The sequence below is a fragment of the Nematolebias whitei genome, chromosome 1 (genome assembly GCF_014905685.2).
Source record: "Nematolebias whitei isolate Nwh7 chromosome 1, NemWhi1, whole genome shotgun sequence".
Taxonomy (NCBI): Eukaryota; Metazoa; Chordata; class Actinopteri; order Cyprinodontiformes; family Rivulidae; genus Nematolebias; species Nematolebias whitei.
In genome coordinates, this window is record NC_056498.1 from 78,602,647 (window position 1) to 78,613,242 (window position 10,596).

The 10,596-nt window shown below is 45.9% G+C and overlaps 1 protein-coding gene across 1 annotated transcript in view; it reads right to left on the reverse strand.

Moving 5' to 3' along the window:
* Positions 1-10,596, reverse strand: part of abhd12 (abhydrolase domain containing 12, lysophospholipase) — a gene marked incomplete at its 5' end in the record, with an annotated part of 68,268 nt that overhangs the window by 56,541 nt on the left and 1,131 nt on the right. Inside the window, 2 exon segments of the mRNA XM_037698199.1 lie at positions 945-1,177; positions 8,303-8,408. Coding sequence (XP_037554127.1) covers positions 945-1,177; positions 8,303-8,408 — 339 coding nt within the window.

Genomic DNA, 10,596 nt, shown 5'->3' on the forward strand with positions numbered 1-10,596 from the left:
ATATATATATGTGTGTATATATATATATATATATATATATATATATATATATAGGGGTGCACTGATTGCAGTTTTCTGGCCGATCACAGATTTCTAAAAAGTCGGACCTGCCGATTCCCATTTTGGCCGATACCGATTTTGTTTTATAAGCGTCACTGTCTGGAGTTATAAGGTCACAATGCACCTTCAATTTTCCAATATTATTTTGTTGAAAAATATACCCTTGAACAATATCCAAGAAACAATACAAACTTGTTTTAACTGGCTATGAGGTAGTGCTCTGAAATATAAATGAAGTTCAGACAATTGTTGTTAAAACTAAAAAAAAATCTGTAAAATCGGTTTCTCATGCAAGTATCGGCCGATTTCCAATTTCCTAAAATTAAAGAAATCGGGGCTGATAAATCGGATGACCGATTTATCGGTGCACCACTAATATAAATAAATACATATATATTTATTTTAATATATGAGTGGGTGGCTGTGGCTGAGTGGTTAGAGCAGTCGTCCTCCAATGCAAGAGTTGGAGGTTCGAATCCACCAGTAGTCACATGCCAAAGTGTCCCTGGGCAAAACACTAAACCCCTCATTGCCTCCGATGTGTGTCCCATCAGTGAAGCTCATTTATGTTCTGTCATAAATGTTAAATTATTTCAAGTTCTAACAACATTTAATAAAAGATGCTCCTCAGGTTCAGATAAAAAAACAAGTTCTGGTTCTGAAATGGAGTTTCTAAAAAATATTTCAGCAAAGCAAAAGTTTTTAATAAAGAAAGACAGATGATCAGTAATAATAATAATAATAATAATAATAATAATAATAATAATAATAATAATAATAATAATAATAATAATAATAATAATAATAGTATAATAATATATATAATATATAATAATAATAATATCATAATAATAAAAGTAATAATATAATAATAAATCAGTTACCCTGACTGTTTCTGAACTGATCAATAACCACTCTCCTGACATCAATAATCTGTATTGATACCTGATCAGGTTTAGCCCTCACCTTGTACAGCTGCACCCTGTGGTCTCCTCCTCTGGTCCCTGCGTTTCCATGGAGATAGAGTATGATGGGGTGGGCGGAGCCAAATGTGGAGTCGTACCAGTTGCCGTCTTTCCCCTGAGCAGCTCTCCACATGTGGGATGGAACCGTGTGCCTGAAACACACGCAGATTTGTCACGAGTCGCTTCGACGTGGAGTCTGAATCAGGATGACACAACTAAACGGGCCAGGTAGAACCACAAGAATCAGACCAAGGCTGACCTACACGTTCCCTCTGAGCCAGAGGAAACAACAGAAATGTGTTTGTTGCTCTTTAAGGGATGCACTTAGTCTGCAGCCCAGCTGGGTGGGCGGAGTCTGGGCTTGATCTGAGTGAAGCTCCTCCCCCAGCTGCTTGTCATCATTTCTACACAGGTCATCGTCTGGCTGACGGAAAACGTTGGTTACGTACTGTAACCCCAGATTCTATGAGTACAAGCGTAGCCCTTTAAGGCTGTCGCTGATGGGTTTATCCCGATATGCAAAGCATTGCACTGAAAAATTTAGTCCACGCCCACCTGCCGTGTGGGCCCCACCCGGTCCGTATAAATTACGTTAAGAGCGGGAAATAAGCTCCCAAAATAGCTTTTTCTTCAGTCATTTAGGAGCCAGTGAGGCCCGACGCTTAAAGGGCTACGCTTATACTCATAGAATCTGGGGTTAAGGAAACGTTCTATTTCGTATAAGCTTCGCCCTTTAAGGCTGTCGCTGATGGGTTAAGGGCGAAGCAGATGTTGTCCTTGCCTCACTGGGTCCATTTGAACACCGTATGAAGCAGAAGCTTGCCCAAGAAACGTCTTGTCACTCAGCTCCCCATGTGCGTAATTACGCATTGCGTAATTATGTGTGCCATGCACAGACGCATATTGTGTAACTGCGTTCTGAATGCATGAACGCCCCGGAAAATTCAACGGGGAGGGAAAAATGCTGAAAAGAGCCATGAACCAACCGGTTTACGGCTGAACCCCTCTAACGATATCACTCTTGATTTAAAAGAGCTCGTGATGTTTTAAGGCATAAAAGCTGGGTTTGGTCTTAAATCAGCTGAGCTGCCGTCAGCTTGAATTCTGAGACATGACGGCGCGATAGAGAGGGCAGATAAATCACTCACCCTCTTAGCGGATGTTAAAGCCAGCAGCAGGGCTGTTTAAAGAGACAAGAATTTAAGTGGAACCTGATCTAGACTTAAATGGACCTTTGATCATGACCTGCAGGACCAGTGTTAAATCCCACTGTGGAACAAGTGGGTGTGGAACAGGCCTGCGTCTCTGTACACCTTTTAGAAAACGCTTCATTAGCGGATGATTAAAACCTGTTCTTCTCCGAACCCTTCATGGCAGGAAGAGATGACTGTAGCGTACGTTTTAATCGTGCTGGATGCCAAATTTCTGTCCATCAGCTGCTGCAGAAAGGACAGCATGTCACCTAAAGGACATGAGGTAGCCTCTACACCCTTCTCTGTACACCAGCGCTGAAAAGCTGTCTGCTTTGATGTGCACAGCGCTGTGGTAGATGCAGCACGTGAAACCTGAATTGTGCACACTACATCCTGTGGGAGACCCATCCTCTCTAAGCGGATCCGTTCAGCGGCCAGACCACAGGTGCTGGCCTATTTCTGGGTAACTCCTGATCGCTCCTCCTGCCTCGAGGAGAGCGTCCTCCCTCCACGGCAGTTTCCACGGGCGCCCCGACAGCAGGCGTTGAAGGACTGGGAACCATGGTGCGCTCATGCGTTCGGGGGCCACCAGGAGAGCTGTCAATCCCTCCTCCTGAACTCGGTTCAGGAACCGTAAAATCAGAGGAGGTGGAGGAAAAACGCGTACAGAAGCATTTTGGGCCATGGGCTGTGGGCAAACGCACCCACCCCCAGCGGTGGTTCGTCTCGCGGGCTCAGAGAAAACCATAATTGACACTGAGCCTTTTCTCGTGTCACAAACAGGCCCACAGCTGCTATTTCAATCTGAGTCAAAATGCTCCATCAGAGGATGATTAAAGGTTGTTCTGTCTCCAACAACTTTGAGACAAGAAGAAAACATGGCTGCAGCATACGATAATCGTGCTGGACACCAGATTTCTGTCCATCGACTGCTGCAGAAAAGGACAGCATGTCGTCCAGTGGACATGAAGTGGCCTCTACGCCTTCTCTGTACACCTTTTACAAAACGTTTCATCAGCAGATGATTAAAGCTGTTCTGTCTCGAAAATTTCGTGACAGGAAGAGATGGCCGCAGTGAACGTTTTACACGAGCTGAACGCCAGATCTCTGTCCATCAGCTGCTGCAGAAAGGACGGCACACCACCTAGTGAACATGAAATGGCCTCTACACCTTTCTCTTTACAGCAGCGCTGAAAAACTGACCACTTGATGTGAACAGCGCTGTGGTGGTTGCAGCAAGTGAATCCTGAATCGTACGCACTACATCTTGAGAGAGATCCATCCTCTCAAAAAGATCCGCACAGTGGCCAGACCACAGGCGCTGGCCTATTCTGATTAACTCCTGATCGCTCCTCCAGCCTGGAGGAGAGCGTCCTCCCTCCACGGCAGGTTCCACGAGTGCCCCGATAACAAGTGTCGTAGGCCTGGGAACCATGATGCATTCACGCACTTGGGACAGAGGAGCTGTCAGTCCCTCCTCCTGAGCTCGGTTCAGAAAACCGTGATATCAGAGGGAGAGAGGGAGGTGAAGAAGCATTACGACTATAGGCTGTGAGCAGACACGTCCACCCCTAATGGTGGATCGTCCCGTGGCTCCAAGATAATTATAGTTGACATTGAGCGTTCTCTCGTGTTGCTACACGTCCACAGCCGCTCGCAGGATTTCTGCCGTGTCTGAGCCATAGCTCTGGGTGGAAGGTCCCAGGTCCCCGTGCCGCAAAGGACCGTCTTTGGACATCACATCCGCCCCCTGTTCAGAATATATGAGATGTACCCTGATGATTCTGCAGCTCAAGGCAAGTGTTGAATCACATAAAAAAAAAACCGTGCAACACTCCAAAAACATTTAAATGAGCTGCTGTGTGGAGAACCACAGCGCCCCCACAGCTCGTTAAATGTGTGTGCCTCTGTGAAATCTGACATGTGTGATGTAGGTCTGCTGACGGAAACAGCTGATATCACTCAACCGGTTCACGTGAGTTGCACTGCTGCCACCTGTCTGTACAAACTGCTCAGCAGCAGCAGGTGTCCAGATAAACAGCATCCTCCTCCCTGCTCTGTGTGGCGGCTGCAGAGTGGCTCGGGCACATTAATGGAGTGTTGTTTCTCACAGTTCAAAATTGACAAATCTAGAATAAATCTCATCTTTCCGGTTCGTTGGGACCAGGGAGTGACGAGAGAGGAACCCTGCGTTTTCCTCTCCTTCTGAGACTCTGGAAAATTACATTTAAATCAGAATTTCCTGAGCTTCTGCGAGAGGGGACGAGATCTGTTCAGAAATGACAGAAAACGTCATTAGAGTTCCTCCGCACCAGGTTTGAGCTGTACTGCAGCGTGAATCCCTGGATGAAAACGGTTCGCCTATCCATCTGGAGCGCACGCTCATTGCCACTCGTTATAAAGTTGTAAAGCGGGCATGCGTTTATGCTGTGAAACTCACATGCATGCTGATGTGAGCTGGTGCGCGCTGAAGGAGAAAGAAAAAACGCGCGCCCCCGAGCATGCAGATCGTTGGTGCGTTTGCTGATGCTGTGGGACGCAGCTCATGTGTTGTGCTCACGTTGTGTGCAGCTGCTCCATGTAAACGCTCGGGGAGCGGGTGCACGTATGAGCCGACGTGCTCTTAAGAGTCGTGTGTGCGCGCCCTCATTCATGCGACGCCTTAAGCCAGGATTGCCGCGGGAGCGCGCTTTTGACGCTGGTGCGGTCAGGAAGCAGCGCGTGGCATCAGTGTGGCGAGGTTACCACTGGGCTCGGTCTACAGAAACACGTTCATTCTTGGCTGCGAATCACGTGAGCTTTTGAGTGATTCCACGAGCTGCAGTATTAATTCAGAAAACCTTCTTCGAGGATGAAGGAGTGGAGCCGTTGTGAGGCTTGTGAAACTGTTGATGCCGCGGGAGCGCGCGTTTGACATCACTGCGATGAAAACGCGTGTCGCTCCTGCCGAGAGCGAGATACGTTACTGGGCTCGTACCGCGGTCTCACGTTGACATGAACGACGGGCGCTGAGAGCTCCGTGCGCGCTTTCATGCCGCGGGAGCGCGTGTTGGCACTGCTGGCAGTGAACGAAAACAACCTTAAAAGGCTCATTCGTGATGAGTGTGTGTGATGGGGCCGCTTGTCAGATCATCCGTGCTGACAGCCTGGCTAAAAGACACTTCATCATAAAATGATGTTTATTTCACATCGTGTCATCAACACACCTCCAGCAAACCGACACCTGGTTATCCTCCCTTGAGCTCTGTTTGTTGTCCTAGAGGGCCCACTGTTGGCGAAATCCAGGAAAAAAATGAACTTCCGGATGCCGGGGACGTCTGACGGGAGGGGCTGGCATAGCAGAGCTGGGGAGGTGTTGTGCAGCCATGGAGCATCTTGAAATGATCTCTCGCTGATGAAAAGGCCCTCCAACAAAAGCTTCTGCAGCTCTCCTGAGAGGAAGATGGGGTGATGAGCCAGGAGAACCTCTGGGACCTTGTTCTCTGGTTGCGATGCGGGGCGGCAGACAGCAAAAGAGGCGCACCGGTTGAGGATGACGTCAGCTGCCCTGTAGACGGAGCGTACTGCAGGGGCCGATAGCGTTGTTGGCAAGCAGCCGCTACGAGAGCGGAGCGAGCCGAAGGTCAGAGGGCCCACTGTCTCTTCCCGCCTCTGAACGTGTACGCCAACAGCGTAACGTGTTGTTCGCTGCGGCCGTCTGGAACGCATGTTGGTGAGCTCAGTTGGACAGCGGTGTCACCGTCTCGGTTACGCTAACCGGAGGCACAGGACGCTGGTCCACCTGGAACATCTTGCTCCAATGAAGCCTCCATCAGGCTTGGCTCCAGGGGGCACTGAGGGACTTTCCGCTCGGTGAACCCCTGCTCTGGAGATGGGTGCAGACTGTGGAGACCGCCCCCCCCAATCTACCAGGAAAAACCGGCTGTGGCCTCGCCCGTAGGACGTCCTGTTGGGAAAACGAGGCCAGATGGATCAAGACGGTGAGCCGGAATGGAACCTAGTAAAACAGTCTTCCCGCCCGATCATCCGAACTGGCGGGAAAAGGCGTGGGACGTAAAAGAGGGTCCCTTCATGTCAGCCGCCTCCTGGGTTACGCCGGGCAACCCCAGAGGGCGCCGTCGGCCGGGAGCGGTGTGATCGCCGATGCGAAACGAGGTGAGATGAGGTGAGCATTCGCTCAGCCCCCCTCCACCGACACTACGCTCTCCAGGAGGGAATGAGCAGCGGGGGGCTGCAGCTGAGCACCGCCTGTCCCGGAGGAACCATCCGATTCGCTCCGAGGGTCGGCGATGAGGAAAATTACAAGATGGCGTTGTCCAGCGTGTAGTGACTTGTCACTGAGAAATACTCCTCGGCGCTTACCTTGAAACAAGACTGCTCGTCAGCTTCTCCTCGGGGAGGAGAACTCACCGGACGACCGGAGGTCAACGTGCCGGGCCAAGCATTCTTAACAAAGTTTGGTCATCTACACAACTTTCCTTCTTCGTTCTTCTGACAGTGCTATTAGCTTGCTGAAGAAAAAATGGGAGCCGATTTCCAGCTCTTAATGTAATTTATACGGAGCGGGTGGGGCCCACACAGCAGATGGGCGTTGACTAAATTTTTCAGTGCAATGCTTTGCATATCGGGATAAACCCATCAGCGACAGCCTTAAAGGGCGAAGCTTATACGAAATAGAACTAACGTCCCCACTCAGAGATGTTTCAGTTATTTACGACTCCCATTCTGAACAAGGTGGAACTTTGTGTAAAATTAAACATAAATACTAGAAAGCTAATACTGTATTCACAAATCACATAAAAGCCATATTTTAATCGCAATGCAACATAATAAACATCTCAAATGCTCAAACTTCAGAATATTACCACTTATTATAAATATCTTTTTGAATTTGATGACAGAAACACATCTCCAAAAAGGTTGTCAGGGGCAACAAAAGGCTGTAAAGTTCAGTGAAATTAATAAAAACAACTAAAAGAGTTCATGTCAACTCGTCAGTAAGAAATGGTGTATGAGAAAATGTAAGAAAGTAAAGCTGGGCAGGGTTTTTTCTTTGTTGGCTCATGTAGTGTACACCTTCAGGACTCTACTGTCCCTGAACCCTGGGACCCATCTCCAGGGCACTCTGCAGTGAATGAAAAACTGTGTTAAAATTTCAAACTGCACCACAAAATGGCTGCCTCACCAAACACTGATTAATGAAGAACTCAAACACAGCCTGTGAAAAGACCTGATGAAAATAAAGTTCTGGTTCTGCTGCATCAGAGTCGTTTGATGAAACAGAACCAGTTGGGTCTGGGAGGGAGACCAGATTTTACAGAAACCCTTGAAACCATCCAGGTCCTGTTTGTAGATGAGAACTGACCTGCTGACATCAAGGTCAAATTAAATACATTCACTGTTCTGCCTCTACATTAAAAACAATCAAGAACTATTTTCATCATCTAATAAAATAGAATCATTCAAATACAGATTACAGAAGCTCTGTTACTACAGATGTATACTAACTGTAGTGTTTTGTCTTTCCAACAGTGTTGGATCAAAATAAAATATTTAAATTTTAAACATTTCATTGTTACTCCGGTTTATTCCCACAGACCAAAAACATGCATGTTAGACTGAATGTTAACTCTAAATTGGCCCTAGGTGTGAGAGTGAACAGTTGTTTGTCTAGTCTGTCTTTATGTGTCCCTGTGATGGACTGGAGACATGTCCAGGTGTCCCCCACCTCTCACACAGTGACTGCTGGACATGGACACCAGTGACCCAGAAAGAAAGAAACAGGTGAAGATAATATATGGAAAGATGGGTTTGAATATGTTGCCCAAAAAGTGTCTGTGTTTATCTGTCTGTTAGCAAAACGATCTCATGGACAGACTTCTCCCAGGAGGTAATCACTGATGAACATCTGATGAACTGCTGGAGTCAATTAATTCAAGATGGCCACCTCAACTAATGGACTGCTGCAAACACAAAATGATTACAAGTCAGGCAGATATCCAAATACTGAGCCAAGATTCTGTATGTGTGTGTGTGTGTGTTTGTGTGTGTGTGAGTGTGTGTGCGTGCGTGTGTGTCTAGTACCAGGCTCCGATCCTCAGGCCTGGTTCAGGTTCCAGGTAGAAGTTGCGTGTGTGGTTCAGACCCTGGTCAAGTGGTCGCTTCAGGTCGATAAAGTACGGTATTCTCACTGGGACAAAAAGCACACACAGGTCACATGAGCACATTTCAACATCCACCGCCCTCTGATGTGTCAAAGGTTCTGATCCAAAGAAAAGAAACGTCAAAGGAAAGTTAAAACAACAGCCCGCTCAGAGGAAGAGTTCACTCTAACTAGAGATGCGGTGAGGCTCGGGTCAGATGGACCGACCATGGTCAGTGATCAATTTGTCATTGCTCAAAACTCTTGATATTTTTTGTCATTGAACACATCACCGAAAAGACAAATCTCAAGCTGCAGCTTCCAGCACACGGCTCGGCTCTGCTCATTACAAACATTTCTACTGCGTGGAGAAAACAGGAAGTGTGTCGTTTGGACCATCTATAGGGTGTTTAGAGATAAAATCAGAGGAAGACAGACATTTCAGAGGCTGTTAGAAGGAAACATGTTTACTACGGAGTAATATTCTGCTCTGATCATGCAGCTAAAGGTCAGTTTGAGCTGGAGCTTAGGAAACAAAAGAGAGGATTAGTTCTGTACCTGAGATGGTTTCAGTCAGGAGTTTATCATAGCACACAAACAGCTCTGCTGAAAGATACTCATGTCTTGTGTAAGTGTTATACTTGTCCTGTTAGAACATGATATTAGGATTACAGGAACAGCTCTTAAATGTTTTAAATCATTTTTATTTGATAGATTCCAGTTTGTAAATGTAAATAATGAATCTTCTTCAAACACCAGAGTTAGCCATGGAGTTCTTCAGAGTTTGGTGTCTGGACCTCTTTACATCACATTTACTTCCATTAGGTAAAGTTATTGAAGAAAACAAGATAAATGTTTATTGTTATGCTGATGATAGTCAGTTATATTTATCCATGAAATCTAATGAATCCACTCATTTACTCGGATTACAACCTTTTCTCAGAGACATACAAAACCTGGATGACTTAATTTTGTGCTTTGAAACTCAAGACAGGTTGTGGTTTTGAACGTGAGCATCTTAGAAACCAACTCTGCAGACTTTCACTTCCTCTGGATTGCATTAATTTGTCCTCCAGTTCTGATGTAAAATGTTATTTTGGATCAGGATGTCATTTAAATATCTGTTCTAGACTGGACTGTTGTAATTATTTATTATCTGGGTTTCCAAAAAAAAAAAAAAAACCCTCTTCAGTTGATCCAAAGTTCTGCAGATAGAGTTCTGATGAGGTTACAAGAGATCAGCTTTCTCCAGTTTCAGTTTCTCTCCATTTACTCCCTGTCAGGATTTCAAATCTTACTTCTAACAAACAAATCTCTCAACAACCTAGATCCATTTTATATTACACATCTTAATCGTTCCATATTTTCCTAACAGAGCACATCTCTCTCAGACTGCAGGTTACTTGTGGTTCCTAGAGTTTGTAAAAATAGAATGGGAGGCAAAGTTCAGTTCAGTTCTCAAGCTCCTTTTTTGTGGAACCAACTTCCAATTTCTGTCATACTTGTGTTTTTATTTTTAATTATTTTTATAATTAAAGTATTCTTTATCTGTCTTTATCCCCATAGAAACTATAACTAGACTATAGAAACAAAACCTGGACTATAGAACCTACGTGGGCCACTGAAACCACAACTGGACCATAAAAACAATACTTAGACCATGAAAATTACACCTGGACCATCAACACCATGCCTGGACCATAGAAACCACACCTGGGCCTTAGAAACTACACCTGGACAATACAAACCACACCTGGACCATAGAAACCATGCCTGGACTATAAAAACAACAGCTCAACCATGGAAACAATGTCAAGACCATAGAAACTACACCTGACCATATAAACCATGCCTGGACCAAATAAATCACAGCTGGACTATATAAACTACCTCTGGACCACGGAAACTACACCACATCACAGAAAGAACACCTGGACCATAGGAACACACCTGGACCACAGAAACCCCAGCTGGACCACAAAAATCCCACCGGGACCACATAAACTACACCTGGATCATATGAACCACACCAGGGCATAAAAAAACACACATAAACCAAATAAACCACACTTGGACCATAAAAACCACACTTGCACTACAGAAACTACACCTGGATCACAGAACCCACACCTGGACCACATAAACTATGCCTAGACCATATAAACTACACCTGGATCATAGGAACTACAACCTGGACCACAGAAACTACACCTGGACCACATAAACTACACCTGGA